Raw genomic sequence first — 22,902 nt, 5'->3', positions numbered from 1 at the left:
CAGGTTCTGTCATTAGCGCCTTCCCAAATAAATTACACAGCACTCTTAATCAAAACGTTTTTCTCCACGTTATTTTGTTTCCACACTGATGCTGGAAGACAAAAAGGATCGTGAAATTACACCAGGTAAATATTTCTTATTGTGTATTATTGCAATACTTACAATCTGTCTTTTGAATATTATAATTACTTTTCTGTTTTATTTTCCATTCTTTAACTTAATGAAGTTAGACGGCGATTAGGCTGTCAAACAAACACTGTTGTTGTGATCATAGATATTCATTACTTTTGACTGGACATATTACAGGCTGTTACACATTTGCCATTTTCTAAGACCTGCACATGGTTTTGTTTCTAGCTGGGTTCAGATGAATACCAGATTACAAATTAACATTTTAAAGCAATTAAACTTCGTACATCTACGAGTATTCCGTCATATACTACAGCACATGCACGAGTATTCCGTCATATACTACAGTACATGCACGAGTATTCCGTCATATACTACAGTACATGCACGAGTATTCCGTCATGTATTACAGTACACATGTCCTCAACCTGCCATGGTTCATGCCCTTGACGTGATTTGTAATGCTCATATTTTAATATTGCGTGAAACTATTAAACTCGCCACAGAAAGTATTCAATTATATCTGCTTAATTTATTCAAAGTTGAAAATTATTTATAAACTCCAAAAATTCTTTGACAGCTACCGTTTTTACAAACATGTAAATATTTGTCTAATTCCGGAAGTACGGAGATGGTTCGCGCCCATGAAATAAATGCCACGTGACGTAAGACTGGACTGTGACAAGTAGGCCAATATGTATAATTCGATCATTTATGATGTCCTGTATTATTAAATATTTGCATCAGTAATATATTTCATTTCTTTACATGCATATGAACTGCAATATAAATAAAGATGGCAAAAATATGAAAGAAGAAAAAAAAATAAGATGCTTTTTTTTTCTTCTTTCAGACTATCGATAAATTTACAATATTTACACACGTGGTGAAATTTTATGAGATTTTGTTTCTTTCAATTTATTAAATAACAAAGAATTTTCCTTTATATTTAATATGTCAGTGAAAAATTTCTGTACATTTGTCAATTTAATGTGCATATTACGGTAACAAAGTTTTTGTGTTGTCTTTACCGTGACAAAAATATTTATCTTGGGTTTCCCGCTAATAAATATGGCCAGTGAACGAACATGTGCACGGCGGCCCTGACTTTAACAGCTAACACTCGCTCTGGGGCCACACACTTGAGTCAAAAATAGCATTAGTTAAACAATGGTGCTTTCATTTATTTGAATTGTAGTAGACATTTAAATTTCATTTCGTTGAGTATTTCTTAATCGGTTCTCACTGTCGCTATGGACGAAAGGTATTGACCCATTTAATGGTATCAGGATCTCAAAACATGCGGGTGAAGGCGCGAGAAAAATGGCACACGAATCAAGGACGGGCACGAAGTTAGGACGGTCGACGAGATATGAGCATAATAATAAAGCTGTAGCAAATGCTGGGAAAAAATCTTGAAATAATTTTTTTTTGTGATTGATATTGTTTTCTTTCGTGTTGGTCTTTCATTGGGTCATTTTTGGCTACAATGACAGTGGTATAACAACAGGCTTGGACACGAACAAATATAAATGACAAACAAAGATACAATTTGTAAAACCCAAACTCCAGGAACCATTCCAACACTCCACTCTGCATTTTTCACCATTCTTACAACTTTACGTAGAGCTAATGGTGTAATCTCACACAAAATTTCCAGTGTTATTAAAATACCGAGCCCAGTCATATAATTGACTGCATTCTGACTCCAAAGTTGTTTTAGCAAGGGTTCGAGATAAAGTTGTTGTTTAAATCTAGGAGGTATTCCTTAACAAAGGACACAGAATTTGTACAGGCTCAACTAACCATGGGTTAATCTAAAACAGAACGGTGCCTCTTGACAGTCTTTAGTATCCAGGATGCTGTGATTACAAACTGTTATGCACTGAACGTTAAATTATGCCAACAACACCTACCTTCTCAAGAGAAAACTGTTTTTGATACAATGGTGAAAATATTTTGCTGGCTTTGATCGTCTGTAAACTAATGAATTTTGCAATCTTAATGACGCTAATTTTAAATTTAGCGAAATAGGATTTGTGTCTCACTAAGAACATCCTTCAGGATTGTTAAGGATCGGACATATTTTTCAGTCAGTGTAAGTTGATTTGGGCGTCCCGTCTGCCTCATGGAAGTAAATGGTATTGCTACTTCTGCAATGTCATTAATGAACTTTCTGCAGTTTCCAGCCATTCCCAAAAAGAGCACATCACATTTTTGATGTTGTGGGTAGCGGAAACTCTGGCATTCCTTTATTTTTATTGTTGTCTGTCTTAATGTTGCCCATTATCCACTGGACAATCCCGTGCAATATGTCCGATCTGCAGGCATTGGTAACACTACATGTTCTTGTCGTTGCGTTGGTCATTCTTCTAGGTTTGTTTCACTTGCTGTTGTGCAGTCTGAGCATTCCTTTTTTTAGTAATCACCTTTATATTTGTTTATTAGTAGGAATGTAATCTTCTGCAGCCTTAACAACTAAACTAAATTCATTGGTCATCCTAATCCACGGTGTCCGATCTTTGTGGCAAGGCCTTCATGAATACTTACTCAATGGGACAGATAACTGGTCACATTCGTCAAAGAAAGCTTTGTGTTTTTCGATTCTGGCCATCAGACCTTAGTACCACTCAGCATGTTGCTTCTTCACACTTGCCAACGTAGCGAAATCATCACGTGGTCGTTTAACTATTTATTAATCAATCCTCTCCCGAGTTCCAAGTAGTCACCACAAGCTTGCGATTCAGCATGTCTAGCCTGACCTGTCACAAGCTTGCGATGCAGCGTGTCTAGCCTGACCTGTCACAAGCTTGCGATGCAGCGTGTCTAGCCTGACCTATCACAAGGTTGCGATGCAGCGTGTCTAGCCTGACCTGTCACAAGGTTGCGATGCAGCATGTCTAGCCTGACCTGTCACAAGCTTGCGATGCAGCATGTCTAGCCTGACCTGTCACAAGCTTGCGATGCAGCATGTCTAGCCTGACCTGTCACAAGGTTGCTATGCAGCATGTCTAGCCTGACATGTCACAAGAGTCCTTAGCTGCACTACTTTTAAGTCACCAGACCACTTAGCCTGCTTTGCAACTGCTTCAAACTCTGCTACGAAGATCAATTTATCTTCTCATTCCTGTTACGTGGCAATGAAGGTGAAGACATTTTCTCTATTGCGTTTTTATGTTTAACTCTGTCTGTCTATTTCTCTCTCTCTCTCTCTCTTGTTCAATTACAAGCACATTATTATCAATCCATGTTCGATACTTAATTTATATCTTTCTAACTCCAGTTTTTGAAGTTCTTTTCTAATTCAAGCTTTTTGACTTAACTATAATTCACTTTCCTTTTTCTTTGAGATATAATATAGTTTTGTTTCCTTGGATGGCGTTATGTGCTCGAGATCAAGGTCCTCTTCATATCCTTGAGTCTCGGTGTCCTTAACTTACTTTAGCTTCTATAAAGTCACTTTTCTTCGATAGCGTCCTGAAGCAAACGTTGCTCCCGCAACTTCTGTGTAACCAGTAACAGACATACTGACAAACTATATGCTTATATTGTAAGTTCTATCATGTATTCGCAGCCACTGAGTTTGACTTTTTCTACGAATTTCTCGGCTTATACGTGTACATTTGTTACAGTGATACGCGCCTTGTACTTGAAAGTCAGCAACTCTACATTGTATACTACAATACAACCAGTCAATGCTAATAATACATACTGAATCCACAGCTTCCAGAATTATCGAATACAATTCCATCGTATTGAACAGTTCCAAAACAAAGTCACTTCAGAAGTATTGGAATCCCAGCGCTGACACCGAACGTTAAATTCACGGGTTCAAAGGAAGCACAAACACCTAGAAACGGTCCCACAACTTTATGTGATGTTAAAGTTGAAATCTCCAAAAATCCAAATCCTGTGTTACTTTCATTACCAAGCGCAGTCATATAACTGACTGCTTTCCGACTCCATCAATGTTTCAGAAAGATTTCGAGAGAAAGGATTTAAATTAATTTACCATTTGTGCCTTTTCGACTGGCACTGCACTGGTCCATGCTTAATTACCCTTGGGATGATCGACAAAAGCACGGACGTTCAAAACAGAATCGTCAGCAGAGTACATAATAGGTAATAAGTAAATTTACGATGTATAAACAACACGCCTTCATTTCATCGATAAAGGCTCATTAGTATAAGACATATTCTTGTTGATCAAATGTTCAATATTACTATAAAACAATCTGATTTTTGTGAAGATTTTCCACAAGGCAAACATTTATTACCCAACATTATGTAATATTATTAGCATGGGAACTTATTTAATAGCACCCCCTTGCTGTAATATTACTTTCATCGGGCCTTATTTATAGTCCTCCTATTTACGTTTCAGTCATATCGTTAAGACATGTAGCATGATGTCCCACCCAGTCAGATTATCTTGAAACCAGGCCGACCAGTCCTAACACTAACCTCTTAATGCTGAGCGCCTAGCGAGACAGCTGTTAGTACTATTTTGTAACTCTTTGGTATGACTCGGCCGGGGATCGAACACACAACCTCCCGCATACGAGGCGGACGCTCTAACCACTAGGCCACCGGAGCGGTTGCTTGCGTATGTTAATGTCTTAAATACTTGTTTTCCTTTGTAAGAATAATCCTTAGATTTGCAGGACATCAGTTGTTTTCTGTTTGAATTTTAAGTCATTCTCAAGTCTACTAATTATTTTCTTGTTTTTTTTATATAGCAAATGTGTTTTATGTTTACCAACCCTTTCTGATAAATATAATGACCAGACGTTGGCATCCCACTCAAAGTTTCCCTGCGTATTATATCTCTACTAATTATTTTCTTGTTTGTTGAGCAAGTGTGTTTTATGTTTATTAACCCTCTCTGATAAATATATTGACCGGACGTTGGCATCCCACTCAAAGTTTTCATGCGTATTATATCATTAGCATAGCTAGTAAATTGCTGGTCTCAAAGGCAACACTTTCTGTTTTAATCAACAAGCTCTCCAATAGCAGCACAACGTCTTTCACAGAATGTCAGCCATATTGTAAGCTTAACAATTTCACTTCAGTTTTTAGATTACAACTGATACAGCAATTAACATGTACATAACACATTCATCTTCTATAAAGTACTGACCATTAATTTTTGGAGAAAGAAAAAAGGGGGGGGGGGCTGAAATATTCTCTTGAGATGAGATATAATATTTTCATTTATTTCAAGATAATTATTTTTTCCTGTCAAATAATGATGGATATAACACGGTGTTTGTGATTTTGAAACAAATCAGAGCGAGATGATTTTATCCAGCTATTGACAGACAGAAAATTTAAAAAAGTACCAGGTCCCTGTCCCAAAAGAAGAAATTGTTGGTCCCTAATATAATCACAGTATGTTCTGAAATACCGCTGGATACCGTATAACAAAATTGTTGGTAGTACCCAGGTCTACTTGCATCAGGCTTGATTTAATAGCCCTTTTATTTCCTGTAGCATTACTTGCATCAGGCTTGATTCAATAGCCCTCTCATGTTCTTTAATTAATGAAACAAGATGTTTACGGTTGATTAACAGTAGTACGGAACTATGAAGTGTGCGTAAACTGAATCGAATCAGCCACTGCACATGTTGTCCGTAACTGTATCATTGTCGAAAATAAGCCCAACGATAGTAATGTGCAATGAACCCAGAATATTATATTTGCAGGTCTGTGGTCAGGTGATCACATTCAGCCGATCTCTGGCAGTTTATTTTTTAAAAAAAACTCTGTTTAGATAGTAATTTCGCCATGTTTCACAGACAAAATTATCTACTTTTTAATGCCGTTGTATTTTAATTACTAACTGGTTAGTATCCCAAAGACGATGTGTAACTGAAAATAAAGCTACATGGTGGCTACAGAGTTATACCAACCATAAAAATAAAATATGGAGTGCCAGGATATTGTTTGAAATAACTGCAGTTAGTATTAAGAATATGAAATAGAAAAAATGCAAGCCAGAGGAGATATAATGATCTATTGGGCCATAAAATGTACGTGATGGAAAATTCTCCCTATGGAGGTCAGGAACAATCCTTCATTATATGATATTAAGATATTCCTAAATAGGAATGTAGAAAAAGTCTCAGATTATTAATATCAACCTGCGTAATTAGCACAAATTTTGCACTCAAGACATCGACTAGGATGTACCTCATCAAACGATGGATAGGATAGATCAGACCCCAATCCGTTTTTTTTCTTCCGATTGTTGTTGTTGTTGTTGTAGGGTTTAACGCCATTTTTCAGCACACGATAGGCTATACATGGCGGCCAGTATTAGTGGTGGAGGAAATCCCCGGAAAGAACCACAGACCCTCGAGAAGCTACTGGCCAGCTTTCTCACATACCCACATTGGCCGAATCCGAGACTCGAACCCACGTAGACAGAGGTGAGATGGCAGTGATCCGTAACGGAGAGCGCTTTAGACCACTCGGCCACTCGGGGCCCTTTCTTCCGATTGTTCAGAATATACTGTTATCATTAACCGTAAAATTGACATATTTTCCACAAATATATACTTATCTTTCTTGATAATGGACAAAAGCGTAGTAATCGCTTGAGGCAAATGAGGAGATACTCAGCGTGGTCCAAAAAAAGATAATGAACAGTATCGTTTTACCTTCACACTTGGCTGGTATGATCCGTGGTATGATCCCTGGTGCTACGGTTTATGTATCCCACAAAAATCATCTGAGCTAACTTTACCCACCCCCACCCCCTTTAGCACCAAAACTTTTTCGCAACTTGTCCATTTGTATTTAGCAACATCTTCCTTCTATCGGTACTTGGTAATGGTAATTACTATTCAATGCTATGTGAATACTAAATGCACACTTTTCTTTCACTACTTCATTAGCTAGTATAAAAGCTTGCATCTATCTGTGTGTTGTTTTACTATTCTCATGTGAGTCAGATCATCTGAGGGGCCCCGAGTGGCCGAGTGGTCTAAAGCGCTCACCGTTCCGGATCACTGCCATCTCACCTCTGTCTGCGTATGTTCGAGTCCAAGGCTTGGCTAGCGTGGGTACGCGGGAGAGCCTGCCAGTAGCTTCTCGTGGGTCGGTGGTTCTTTCCTGGGTTTTCCAGGGTTCTTCCTCCACCAGTTATACTGGCCGCCATATATGGCCTATCTTGTGCTGAAAATGGCGTTAAACCCCAGAACAACAACAACAACAACAACAGATCATCTGAGTCAAACTAACCGTTAATGAGGAGAGAGTCCTGAAGAAGATAAAGCCTTTCCTTCAATCCTCTGTTATCGCTCGATGTAATATTTATGCGTACATACTGTGACAATGTTTGAAATAAATAATATTTTTTGTTTTAAACAAAAAAGTTAGTTTTACTCGTTTCTTCTCGAGAAAAAAACCAAAATATCCATTAGATCTATATCGTAATGATCACAAATATTAAATTTTACAAAGAACGTTGACCGATTAATTAAAATTGAAACAATCAAATATATGATGAGATAACGACACAATCCTGTCGTTATGACCTGCAGATAATTTAGCCAATCCGTTCACTAAAATGTCAATCAATCGAATTGAAATTAGGGGCTGGCCACTCTGTGTTATAGTTCTCTGACTAAAAGAATTTTCATTAAACCTATTGGCATATTAAGAAGGCTAAAACCTGACAACCGGACAAAATTGTATACAGATTCCTTGATCGTTCCTCAATAACAATCCATGGTATTAACCCATATATCGATAGTTTTCGAAAGAGCAACACATACGTTTCTTGTAGAGCCAAATCTGCTGTGACTGTGCTTGGGGAAATTCCTTTTACACATTTAATTAGACTCTAATACTTCTGTGTCTGCAAACTGACTTCCTGCACTACTTTTCATTTATTTAGTTCGTCCTGGGACATTCGGCCATGTCGACCACCGTTTGTACGCAACCATTCGATTTTTTACTGTGTGCGCAACATGCCGTTTATTAGACATCACCGGACGGAGAAAAGGAGGTAACGGACAACTGCAGAGGGCGCCTCTATGACCCTGGAGGGCTCCAACTGTACAAGGCTGGGATTGCGATTTTTGAATTTTCGGCCGAATTTAAAATAAGCTGACGCATCTAGATCTAAATTTAAATTTGTAACTGTAAGGGAGTGGTTAAAGTTGGTGGTCCGGGCTTGTTACCATCTTATGGATTTCTGTTCTTAATATTTTTCCAAGTGTTGCCACCTTCCTTGTGTGGCCGGGCTTGATGGTCTGGGGTTGGGATCAACTTATAGCGAATACATTTTATTTCGAGACATTTGTTTCTTGGTCATACGCTTACCGTTAGTTATTTTTAAGGAGGGACTCTTTAGTTGCCTCCTTGTGCAGTGGGGTTCTGGTGGTCTTGGCTTAGGACCATCTTACATATATAGTTTTATATTGATCCGGTTTAATGGGTCGTACCTCTAAATTCTTAGGTTTCTTTTTTCTTCAATCTTGCTACGGTGTGTCGTTGGGGCTGAGGTCTGGGCTTGTGACCACCTTATATTTATAATCTTAAGAGCGGGCTAGACTAATGGATCGTGTCACTAAGTTCTTTAGGTTTCCAGTCTCTACCATCTTGTGCGGCTGAACCTGATAGTATGACCACCTTATAATATGAACTCTTTTGAGGGTTAAGAAATTTTTTCAAGTTTTAGTATTATTCTCTGGGCTTCTTGCCGAAGACCGTCACTGCGCGAGAGATTATTATTATTACTATTATTATTATTATTATTAGTAGTAGTAGTAGTAGTAGTAGTAGTATTTGTGCAGGAGGGGGTACATGCCAATCTTTAATGGAGGTTTAGCATGGGTTAAAGTTGGCGATGGACGAGAGAGTGTTTACAATAAAAACCCCACATGGGACTGACTGGCTACAGATAAAACAAAATTGAGCAGGAATTACAGCCGATAAATTTAACAGTAAATGAAGATGTATCAGTTTATCACAGACATACATTATTAAATTTATCAAGAGAATTTAGAGAATTAAATACCAGTGTATATTCTCATCTAAGACCTAGATTAATACAATACCACCTTAAATAATTAAATTTAGCACCATAATACATCCATGGCTAAAGAAAGGGCGACCGATAAATCTATGCGTTTCGAAAAGGCAACCGATAAACCAACGATTTCGAAAAGGCAACCAGTTAGTTTTTGGAAAGCTAATACGTATTCAACAGTGAAAAATAACACCATGAAGGCAAAACTCTGACAGATTCAACGCATTTGTAAAATTGAATATGTATGGGGCTCAATGGCACATCAGCACAATCCTGGCTATATAGTACCGAATAGCAAATCACATATACGCACAAGGCACACCAAAGCAAGTACAAACATGGGTAAAATCTTACAAATACTAAATCAAATTACCCATACAAATTGCACTCTTTTAAAAGTTCAAGACCGTCTCGGCTGGAATTTCATGATGGGCGCATCACAGTGGAAAATGTTGCCTCTAGTCCGAAAATTTATGATATACTTGTGGGGGAGGGGGTCATAAATAATGCTATAGCCAACCTGTGATGTGGACAAATCGATATACAGAAGAAATTATCTCAAAGAAACCTATAAGTGTTGCCTTTAAGATTTTGTATCGTCCTCTGTGGAAAAGATTAACTACGCTATCTTTTTATGGTGAAGTTTCACTGAAGTTTGCGATAGACATAACATTTAAGTTAGGTCGTTTAAGACAGCCTTAACATTTAAGTTAGGTCGTTGAAGACAGCCATACCATTTAAGTTAGGTCGTTTAAGACAGCCATAACAGTTAAGTTAGGTCGTTGAAGACACCCTTAACAGTTAAGTTAGGTCGTTGACGACAGCCTTAACATTTAAGTTAGGTCGTTTAAGACAGCCATACCATTTAAGTTAGGTCGATTAAGAAGCCTTAACAGTTAAGTTAGGTCGTTGAAGACAGTCGCAACATTTAAGTTAGGTCGTTGAAGACAGCCATAAGATTTAAGTTAGGTCGCTGAAGACATTCATAACAAATAAGTTAGGTCGTTTAAGACAGCCATACCATTTAAGTTAGGTCGTTTAAGACAGCCATACCATTTAAGTTAAGTCGTTGAAGACACCCTTAACAGTTAAGTTAGGTCGTTGAAGACATCCTTAACATTTAAGTTAGGTCGTTTAAACAGCCATACCATTTAAGTTAGGTCGTTTAAGACAGCCTTGACAGTTAAGTTAGATCGTTGAAGACAACCGTAACATTTAAGTTAGGTCGTTGAAGACACATTAACAGTTAAGTTAGGTCGTTGAAGACAGCCTTAACATTTAAGTTAGGTCGTTTAAGACAGCCTTAACAGTTAAGTTAGGTCGTTGAAGACAGTCATAACATTTAAGTTAAGTCGTTGAAGACAGCCATAACATTTTAAGTTAGGTCGCTGAAGACAGCCTTAACATTTAAGTTAGGTCGCTGAAGGCAGTCATAACAATTAAGTTAGGTCGTTGAAGACAGCCATAACATTTAAGTTAGGTCGCTGAAGACAGCCTTAACATTTAAGTTAGTTGTTGAAGACAGCCATAACATGTAAGTTGGGTCGTTTAAGACAGCCACAAATGGCAAATCTGGTCGTTACTGTTTTGTCTTTTAAAATCACAATAAATTAATAAACTAATGAGAGGAAACTATGATAATACATTTTCTTCTTTAGCCATCTAGAGCTGTTAATTCCTTTCACTCTAAACATAAACAGAAAGAAGAACACAAAACTTCTGTGTAATCATAGCATCGAGTGTTATATTTGCGACTATATATATATATATATATATATATATATATATATATATATATATATATATATATATATATATATGATGTAATTAAATCCACAGTGTGGAAATCATGTGACTTTCACCTTGAACAACAAAACAGCAAAACACGTTACTCTTATCTTTTTCTTAGACCACAAGCCAAATGGGAAAACTGATACCCTCATTACATAAATTAGTCTGGTTCGGTTGGAATTAAGTTCTTAAATGAGTGACTGAGTAAAACAAACGACCAATAGCTTTTTAGTTTTTACATGGCATTTATACCATTTTTATGCAGCTGACGTTGTATATTATTATTGATAGCTTGTTTTCATCTCCTTGGATTACCTCTCCCCCAGAATCTTAACATTTTTATGATACACAGATACAGATAATGGTATTCCAGTTGTCCGTCCAAAGTAAACATTGGAGTTGATTATTGCAGTGATACGTGGCGAATAACCATTGTCTAATACCTAAATTGTGCTCATGCATTCGAGTCAGTTCTCCTGTTGGTCGCACAATTGTTTTTTATACCTCTTTCAGCAAGCAATTTTTTAAATACATGGAGATGGTCAGGCAATCAATATTTCCAAATATACACTACAAAGTTTATTCCGCTCAGGTCACGAATGTAACAGGTGCAGAACACAATGTAAATCAAAAGTAGTTAAACATACGTGTAACATTGATATCACATGTGTACATGGGCTAGTGACGAGGTTACCGTCCTAGTGCGCTAGATAAATTACATGCGTGTAACATTGATATCATATTTGTACATGGGACTAATGACGAGGTTACCGCCGTAGTGTGCTAGATAAATTACGTGCGTAGTGTGCTAGACAAGTTACATACGTGTAACACTGATATCACATTTGTACAGGGGACTAATGATGTGGTTACTGTCGTCGTGTGCTAGATAAATTACATGCGTAGTGTGCTAGATAAGTTACATAGTGTAACATTGATATCACATTTGCACATGGGACTAATGATGTGGTTACAGTCGAAGTGTGCTAGATAAGTTACATGCGTGTAACATTGATATCACGATTGTACAGGGACTAATGATGTGGTTACAGTCGTAGTGTGCTAGATAAATTACATGCGAAGTGTGCTAGAGAAGTTACATAGTGTAACATTGATATCACATTTGTACATGGGACTAATGATGTGGTTATCGTCGTAGTGTGCTAGATAAGTTGAATTAGACAACTGAGTTAAATGGTTGTTACAGTATTAATCCACTAAATAATATAATTCCATTTGTCAGGGTTTTGGTTAATTACGAGGACATTCTTGTTTAGAATTTAAATGTTATATAAATAAAATATATGTATATCAAACATGTTGTATTAAATATATGGTGATTGCAAATACTGTGTTTAAAATTTTGTTTCATTTCATGAAATAGTAGTTGCAGAGGTGGTATTTAGCTGTCTCAAAAATACAGTTGCCACACTATCAAGTGAATTTCGACATAATTCTATAAATTTACACAACTTTAAAATCTCAGTATTTCTTCAATTAAATAAATCATTGGCAAGTAATATATTTCTCCTTCGATCATATTTATTTATTTTTTTTTTTTTTTTTACACCGGCCAATCCAAAGATCAAAGTAATTATTAACCTCTTCAAGTATCATATTCGTAAAGTCAGAAGCTTACGGAAAATTAGTACTTCTCTTTTATTGACATTAACTTTTAATTTCCAATCATCGCAATAATTACTACAATTAATCATCAAAGGTCGGAGATCTGCGGGGACCTCTGTGAGAGGTGTACTATCTGCATAAGGAAGTAAAGTCAGGCGAAATAGGGAGCGATTTCACCATCAGAAATGTTTAGTTTGACTGAAATACTGAGCAATTTCACCGCCCGAAATGTTTAGTTTGACCATTTGACCATCAGATATAATTGAGAATGATCAAGGTAGGTAAGGTTATCTTGAAAAGTTATCATTATTCGATTATGTAGCAAACTGAGAAAGTGTATCGAACAGAACATATTCTGGATAACTGTTGTTTCATGTGAACAAGTATTAATCAAATTTCTGATAAATATGATAAAATTTACGATTGAAATTAGATTTATATTGGCAGATCAATATTTGATCATATCAAGGAGAAATGCCTCGTTTTTATAAATATATAAAAGTACAAAATTGTAATACACGCGCACTGATATTCTAAAGTATCGTGACCTTTTCAAAGTACTAAAATCTGGTTAAGAAATATTACCGGATTTATAACATTAACAGCTCATACATTTTAGCCTTCTATATAGTAAATAAATACAAAATTTTTCAAGTATTTCTTAATTACATGATTCTGTAGATTAGTGCAACTGATGTACCTTTTACATACGCATTTTATAGTTCATTGTAGTTGGTATATGCCACGTATCTCAGAATAACATTGACGCGAGTTTGAATAAAGTTGGGCTGAGTCTACATATGTTGTCGCCAGTGCCCTTTTGTGCTTTAAAAGGTCATTACTTTCGGGGGAAAAAATCGATTTCGTTACCCAAAACTACCATGCACAACATATCTCCTCTGCCATCAAAGATGGGACATACGGCACCAGAAAAGAGCCGCCCGGTAAGTTTGTATTGATTTTGAATTGCATTGTACGCGATGCTTTCCTTGTGCTAAACACAGTAAACTAAATATGACTTCCACTTAGAACCAAGTGATCAGTCATTTAATCTACATTTAATCTACCGAAGGGGTGTATGATTTTCATTCCACCATCATATTTCTATTTTATTTTATCTCAATATTGTTTATATATATATATATATATATATATATATATATATATATATATATATATATATATATATATATATATATATATATATATATATATATATATATATATATATATTGCTTGTTTCATTATGTTTGTTCGTTTGTTTTGTTTTCAAGAAATATAATGTATAATGGTTAAAAACGTTCCACAATTCTGAGCAAGAGTAACTTGTTTTTACTTCAAGCTATTTCTGATTGAGAAAGTGTATCGAACAGAACATATTAATTTCGCCCCCAAATTTCATCCCCATCCCCCATCAAAATAAATGGCTGGTCCATAAACTTTCCAAGTGCAACACAAAACGTGTCTCCTTTGAGCTTTCGTGTTATGATAGTAGTAAGCAAACTCAACAATCCAACAATGCCTAATCTAGACCTGTCTACATTTCCACAGTAAAGTAATCTCTCCCTAAGGGCATATATTTTCCGTTTTTAAATATCTTTATTCCAAAGTAAAATTAGATTATTTTTGTTCATGTTGTCTTTTCTTAATACAGCCATGACTTCACTCGATGTCTGACACGTGATCCTCAGCATGATGCGTGCTTCGTAAGTAACTTCTGACAAGTTAAAATAATAGCTCTGTTTATTACGGCCTTTAAAGCACGTGGTTGCAAATCATTTGTATGAATCCGAAGCAGACACGGCGTATTACAACATTTCAACATACGACCAGGCGTTCTGACTCCCATTGTAATTTCCATATGAATCATGCATTATGAATACGTGGGTACATCAAACGTTTTTGCTGTATTAATTAGCGTCAGGTTGCCTCTGATCGCTTAACTAGTGGCCTTGCTCGATATTCGCCCCCCCCCCTTCCAAGATGCCATAGCATATGTAGTCACTGTTCGCCACAGTTCTGTGACAATATGGAAAAGAACAAAGACAAAATATAAAGTGTAATGACCCGTATTAACCGAGATGTTGTTAACACAGTAGGTATTAATAGACAGTATTGTAAATCTGGTATTAGGCCAGAATTACAAATATTACTGAAGAAAAGGTGAACAGGTCGTAAAGCGATGAGCAGGATACAAACGCAGTATTGTAATATATCTCAGTAAGATGATGGATTCCCGTAATATCGTGTATTGGTCTGTGTACGAAGGTAAATATTTGCAATCAACACTGCCGTCGGTTACTAAAGAAAACTACACATATTTTTAATAATAAAAAGCGAATAAAACAGAGGAAACTCGGTTTACTGGGACCACAAGGTGCACTCATTAACACGTGTGTGTGTGTGTGTGTGTGTGTGTATATATATATATATATATATATATATATATATATATATATATATATATTGCAATGGTGCAAATTTGTTATTACATAATTTCGCAGTAAATACTATCTTGGGCAGCGTGACACGTAACCATTAAGATAAACGTATGTGCGAGGCTCACAGTGAATTGGTAGTTTGCGACGGTTAACCTCTCTTGGTTGGAGACATGATTGAATTTTAATCAGGACGCGATAGGATAAAGGTCTGACAGATATGTTATCGTTAGGATAAATGGAGGAAATGTAAAAGTAGAGGCAAGGCAGAGACACATTTTGGGAAATTTTGGGGCCATTTGATATAGGTGTCATGAAGTTATATTTTACAGGAACAGTTATTAATAAATGCAGGCTAGAGAGAATTATTCTGACTTCGATGGGAGAGTTAAAATACTGACGGTTAGACAATGTTATTCCTGATTGGCTAAGATAACTGCGGAGTGTGTTTCTAAGATCAAATTCATTGTTTTAAGTAATTTCTCTTAGCGAAATTCGGCGGTCCAAGTTTTGCTGTCAGAAGAAAAGTCTGTGGGACGCGGATGAAATTAACAAGTAATTATTTTACATGCTTTTTGACTTACAAGTCGGTGTCATTACTAAGGTGCATATGAGTGTATTTCTTAATGCTGTAACAACACAGGACTGTCGTCTTTATAACCTGTGTAGCATGTAGTGTTACGTACCAGTAACATCACGCACCAGGTAAAGCTATGGCTCCATCTTTATGATTGAAGTTTATAACTACAGCTGAACTAGATGCCCCCTCCTACAATTTATGATTTATGATTGCTTTGATTGATAACGATACATAACGTTTGAAATTTAATGTAGTTTTCATAGGCTTTGATTGAATAATGGTAACCAGTGATGTACTTGTTAATTAAACAAGTACAATTTATATATATAAATGTGTGTGTGTGTGTGTGTGTGTGTGTGTGTGATTAGGATTTTAACGTAGCTTTAACAATTTTACAGTCATATAGCTACGATGTCTGCAGTGTGGTAGTTTATAATGATGTCTAGCACTGGGGCATCATGCCGCAGACAAGTAGCATCATGCCCCACCCAGTCACATTATCCTGACACTAGGCTGACCAGTCCAAACACTAACCTCTTAATGCTGAGCACCAAGCGAGGCAGCTGTTAGTACCATTTTTGTTAGTCTTTGGTATGACTCGGCCGGGGTTCGAACCCAGGACCTCCCGCTTCCGAAAGGGACGCTCTAACCACTAGGCCACCGGAGCGGTATATATATACAATTTTGAAAACGAAATAATTATTACAGGGAAAGGATTATTACAGGAAAAGGATTTTCCACAAACAATCACATGCATTGGAAATAGTCTTCATTTCAAAGATGTAAAATCGTGATTTATCTCAATTTAATTTCAGACAAAATATATATGGGAAGATATTAATCATCAGTCTGCATTATAATATAACGCAAAAGCTCTGGAACTTTCAGATGGATTAAACTTCTATCAATAACGCTCTGGATTTTCCAACTAATGCGTTAAAATAGGTTGTAACGCGATGGCATTTAAAAAGTTAACACAGGCTTATAATGATATAGAAATTTCAAAGAAGATCATATATTCGTTGCATCGTAACATGCATTTAAAACCCATATTGACTGGATATAAATATAATCTCTAGCGCTTTATAACGTATTGAATATCGCAATTAACGCGTTAAAATTGCTTCTAACGTTAAGTATGCTTTTAACGCGTTAGAATAAGCTCAAACGCTTAGCTGTATAACTTGTTGGACGCATGTTCTAAAAAGTTAGGTGCAAAATCTAACGGGTTAGTTCCACACGTTTTGGATATAACCGGCATTTGAAAAGAAAAAACAGTCCTAGACTAATTTATGCGTGAAAACGGTAAGCCAGATACATGCATTAAGAACAATAAGTGACATTTATGTCCTTCTCATCTGACTAGGACATGCTAAACTAGACAAGGGCCATGCTCGTCATGCTGCATAGCTTATGCCCCTGGGCATGCTCATTATTTTTAGTGTTTAATATTTCCGGATACACAGTAATATAGTCTGAAGTATAATTAATTTACCGAATCATAACGTTTGGGTGAGAAAATATAGAATATCAGATGGGAACAGACTATTAAAGTGTCAAGAGACTCTGATATTAATATCTTACTAAATTACTTTTGTGCTGAAACCGGCAAACCAAGCTGATGGGCGATCCGTTCAAGAGGAAACTTTTTTTAGACCATGAAAATGATATGGTACGCGGGTAAATTTGGAGAAAAATTCCCATATAATTGTATTTTATGAAAATCAGCTCCGATGAGATCTTCCTGTTTAAATCCATCAATACAATGTTTTTTTTGAAAAACGTAATTTTTTTACCCTGTAAATATTTTCAGCCAAGCAACGACCTTCGGTTTTTCTCGATACGGCATTCAATATCTCCCACACATAGCTGGTTCCATGGGTTAGAAAGAAAAAAAAAAAAAAAAACAACAAAAGAAACAACAGCACACAAAAAATAAAAAAACAAACACCAGCAACCCCCCCCCCCCCAGTTCCCTGTTACCAGATGGGACAGGGTTAGTGGAAATGCTCTTGTGTTCATTTCACTAATATTTGTTGGCTACAAAAGCTCCATTTAGTCTTTCTTAGATAATTTTTTTTTTAGCCATTGCATAAATTGTTCCTATCATTTTTCCAAATGTAACGAATAATCATGCTAATATCACCAGTCCGTGTAGCATCAGGGAATAATGTTATTCGAAAGTGTTTAAGATGTATATTGTCAAAAGAGGCCTTTGGATAAGAAAAGTCTGTCTGAGTGTTTGTAATTAATAAAATGTCTGTTTTCGAAGTGTTAAAAAATAACAAACCTGTTGTTTGTCCATGCATTTTGTTTTTCAAGATCATTGTTTATAATCCTTTGTACTTGTGAATAGTCTGTACAAGAAGTCGCAAGAAAGGTATCATTACAAGCGAGTTGAAAGTTGTCTGCTATATCGCGGACATAAAAATGTAATAGTCAAGACCCAAGCTCGGAACCTTGGGGAAGCCCAGCAGTTACATGACATTTTCATGGTACTCAAGTTCGATAGAAAACTCTCTCTTAGCGGTTTGTTAAATAGCTTTCTAGCCATGATCGAAGTTTACCGGCATTTCCACATCGTTGAAACGTAAAAACGAACCATTTAATCCATACTGTATAAACAGTTTTCCTGACATCAAGGAACGTTTAGCACTTGATTTTATTCGAACTGAGAGATGAACATATTTTGTGATAAATTTCAAGTAGTTGATGATTTGTTTAACTGCTGGGAGAAATGAAAATTCATATTTATACATCCAACACACACACACACACACACACACACACACACACTATATATATATATATATATATATATATATATATATATATATATATATATATATATATATATATATATATATATATATATATAATTCGAAAACCTTGAACAATCAGCTCATTCGAGAAACTGGTCTATAATTAAACAATATCATTTTGTCTCCTTTCTTACAAGCCGACATGACATGAGCTACCTATCACTGTGCAAGACCATAATGTCTTTAACTGGTTCATTGATTAGTATTTGCAAAGGCACATATATTGTTTCAATTATATTTTAACAGATCAAGACTAATTTGACTACTATATGTTAACATATTAAGACTGATTTTACTACTATATTTTAACAGTTTAAGACTTATTTGACTACTATATTTTAACAGTTTAAGACTAATTTGACTACTATATTTTAACAGTTTAAGACTTATTTGACTACTATATTTTAACAGTTTAAGACTAATTTGACTACTATATTTTAACAGATCAAGACTAATTTGACTACTATAAGTTAACAGATTAAGACTAATTTGACTACCATATTTTAACAGTTTAAGACTTATTTGACTACTATATTTTAACAGTTTAAGACTAATTTGACGACTATATTTTAACAGATCAAGACTTATTTGACTGGGTCAAGAGGATTTGTTTAGGTCAAGACTATTTATTAAATTTATAATTTCTTGTTTATGTATAATAATGTCAGAAATAATAGCTTGATTTCTAACTTCAAAATGCGGTAACTGTTGAGCATTATTTGTTATTTCTTGGACAGTTGTGTTTTGAAATATTGCTTCATTGGGCGATAACAACAATTCATTTCGATACCTAATACCTCGCATATTATTGTTATTTTCTTTTTAATGCCGAAATTGTTAAACAAGTTGTGCATGAAACATGCAACAGCTCGGAATGGGCATCATCACTGTGGAATATGGCTACACGCGTCAACGGGGAACACACACTGTTTCTTAAAAAATTTCCTTTTAGGCCAACATTTCTAAAAGTAGCATTACGTAACAGGTCAAATTTTGCCTTCAAAAAGGACAAACAGACGCCTTAGACTCGTCCCTCAAAATAGGAACAAATACAAATATTGTCATGCCTCTGATGTTATAAATTTACGAGGTATAAATTATTCCCGCACACCGACGAAAATGTCAAAAGATGTTTCTTGAAAGTTTGACTTCAAAACACGCCGTAAAACTAACCAAGCATATTCTCTAGAAAGACCACAATAATTTGGAATTCCAAGTTGTTGAGCGCAGTTTGTCAAGAAAATGTTCATTCCAAGTTATCGCCTACAATAACCACGAAATTCGAAACGGCCACTGTAGGCAGACTTGTATTTTTCCACGTGCATTTACAACTTGCTAAGCATAGGATTTGATCCGGAAAGATTCTGTACATGTTGCTTTAAGGACCCTTCATCCGACCGCAAATCAAGACCCTCGACAAATACCCGTGACTAAAATGTACACCGATGTGTGTGGACAAGAATGTCTACATGGAATTTCACATTTTTAAAGAATGGGCGAGATCATGTATACGTTTCATCAAAACATGATAGATGTTAATATATTTAGGTCTGCATGTATTTGGAATTATGTTTGCAATGTATGCATCAATATTAGTAAAACTTGTGACACATAATTTTTAATTCACTTATATCGGAAGTATGTTACTAAAGTAATGATCTTTAGCTAATATGCAAACGAATCCACACAAAAAACCCAACCCAAAATCCCATCGAGAAACAATATATTTACCTGTTCGATATTTTTCGTCAGTTTGAGTCATGAAGAAAGAACTATCGAAAGAGCAAAGAAAATAAACAACAACCCTCACCCCAACAACAAACAGCGGTTTATTTTCCGCCAGAACACAATTTCATACGACATACAGTCATACACCATAAGAGTAAGTAAGATGTATTTCAGACAGAGAATAACCGATCACAACACATTGGCTTAGTCTGCAGGCAGACCGTATGCACCCTTTTATAAGCCCAGCTCTATAAGGAATGCTGTTATCCTGATTTTCTTTAAAACAATGACCCGGCAGAAATTTTTTGCACTACTTGTTTTTTGCTATGAATGTTCACTGCATTATGCCGTAAGTAATACTGACGTTGGATAAATTTGTCAATGTTTCACGAGATGAGAGAGTATATTTATTGTTGAAACTTCTTCTGTAATTTGACATGTGTAGGATAGTGTCTGGTTAAACATGATTTTTGAGTTTCATCATGAAATAAATACGTTTTTCAGTTATTTCGCGTTTCTGATGAACTTCGTATATATAGCTAGATGCAACTATACACTTTATGTACAAGTTTGGTGGGGCCCTGAGTAACAGGTAGGTTATTTAGTGCAAAAGACAATCAAGTGAGGTAACTTGCCGAGGGACACTACAGCAGGCGACACAAGATAATCCGATTATATGAATGAACCCGCACCGTTTCGGTCGTGAATCCGCCACACTGACCACGGAGCTATCCCAAATCCTACCTCATTAGCCGCCTCGAACGACATACATGTGAGCAGTTCCGCAACCCACAGTGAGTTTACATGGAAGTACTGAGTTTATATTCTGAGGAAATTATCCCATGTGCTAAATCGTATACAATTTATATGCTATGTTATTTACTATAAATGTGTTATTGTTCAGATTGCTGCCACGTAATGAAGAAACTCGAAATTGGGGAAAATGCTTCCTTGTTAATATATATATATATATATATATATATATATATATATATATATATATATATATATATATATATATATATATATATATATATATATATATATATAATAGATAATGTGCCTGTAAGGGTCATTTTCCTCGCTAAACACTGATACGGCTTTAGATACAAAATCCCGTTTACCCACCCCTCTCATTCTCTCTGTCTTCTCTCTCTCTCACACACACACACACAAACACACACACACACATCTACTAAATTAGTATGTATAAAGGATGTATTTTGAAAAGGAACCTAATTCAAATGAGATGGTACATTAATGGCTGGGATGTTTGTTCACCAAAACCACTAGCAAGTGTTAATATCTTAAGTAAACAATAATTGCATAAGTATACTTGGTTCTATACATGAGCATTGCTTATATGAACTTTTTAATGTGTGTCACTGAACATCGAAGTCCTGTGACTTGGTAAGAGGTCTCCATAAGTCCAAGTGGTAATTGCGTATGTTGCCTCTACCTCTAAGCTCTTTTCTTTATAAAATTAATTAATGAAATCCCTCTGACAGCCTTATAATTTCACGCAAAACACCTGTCAGTAATGTCCGACCAGCTAACCTCATTTTTCTCCTTACAGTCAAAATACATCTGAGAGAGAGAGAGAGAGAGAGAGAGAGAGAGAGAGAGAGAGAGAGAAAGAGAGACTGACCTCTTTAAATACTTGACTCCGTTGGGAATGAATGACATTTCTAAAATCAGCTAGTTCGAAATTGCTGATCCATACGCTTTGGTGTGCTGTGCAAAATGCACGAGAAATACACGTCAAAAACTAATCAAGATGAGAAATGTACATTGCAAGTTTGTGAATTCATCTAGTGCACATCATCTGTTTACACTTGCCAATGGAATTTTCGCGTGTGGTTACTGTGTCCGTTGTCGCCAACTGTAAGAAAATCACACTCGCCAGTCATCCCGCAATAACAGTCGGGATAATATTCAAGTTATACCGTTTAGCTAAATACATGTTAATTGTGCAGAAATGCCAAAAAGTGAATGAAACAACACAAGTTTTCAGTATTACTACAGACGAATTCGTTCCTGGAATATGATGAGATCAACCTATTCTAGAAAACAAATCGATGTTCACAGAGAGTGTAAGTAGATACACTGATATAAATAACCAGCCCTGAGGCTTATCGTCGAGAATATTTGAACCACAAAATTTTATTTCCTCGTTTTAGTAAGTAGTCGTCCTTGTTCAAGGCTTACGACCAACAACTTTATTAAGTAATTGTGCCCGACTGTCATCTGTGGACCCGATATGTACATACACTTATTTATATAGAAAACCATATCTACAAGGGGAGCCGAAGGGAAAATGAAAACACAGCTATGTACCAGTACTGATTATTCACTTTTCCTTAGATATCAGTAGACATCGTATGCAATTAAATTTCTCCAATGCAAAACTTAGTTGTGTATTAGGAAAAGGTTACCATAGTTTAACTTTAAGAAAATGAGAATATGTCCGGGACAGAGAGGAAGTATGGCAACTCTAGTATTTGGTAAATAAAACAATGAATAAAACGGTAAAATAATATTAGAGATCACCAAGTCGTATGCTTATTTACTGTTACCGTACGTTTCCGTTATCTGCACATCACGCGCAGTTTATTTTTTTTCTAACACAATCGTCCCTGATTACCCAGATCGCTGATATTTTTCTCCGCTGTGTAAGATACACACATATACAAAAGTTCAGTTTGAATTAAATCCAAAGCAGTCCTAAAAGTTATATCACAAGA

At 35.9% G+C, this 22,902-nt stretch overlaps 1 protein-coding gene across 1 annotated transcript in view; it reads right to left on the bottom strand.

Moving 5' to 3' along the window:
* LOC149792256 (proline-rich protein 5-like) overlaps positions 1-22,420 on the bottom strand; it is a 112,843-nt gene extending 90,423 nt beyond the window's left edge. The window contains exon 1 of the mRNA XM_089970781.1: positions 21,807-22,420. Within this exon, the coding sequence (XP_089826907.1) occupies positions 21,807-21,844 (38 nt within the window). The 5' untranslated portion in view covers positions 21,845-22,420. The remainder of the gene's footprint in view (positions 1-21,806) is intronic.
* Between the last annotated feature and the right edge of the window lie 482 nt (positions 22,421-22,902).

This window comes from Sinohyriopsis cumingii, chromosome 9 (genome assembly GCF_028554795.1).
Source record: "Sinohyriopsis cumingii isolate HCF-2022 chromosome 9, ASM2855479v2, whole genome shotgun sequence".
Lineage (NCBI taxonomy): Eukaryota > Metazoa > Mollusca > Bivalvia > Unionida > Unionidae > Sinohyriopsis > Sinohyriopsis cumingii.
Note: the sequence above shows the minus strand (reverse complement) of the source record. Positions and strands in the feature narration are given on the sequence as shown.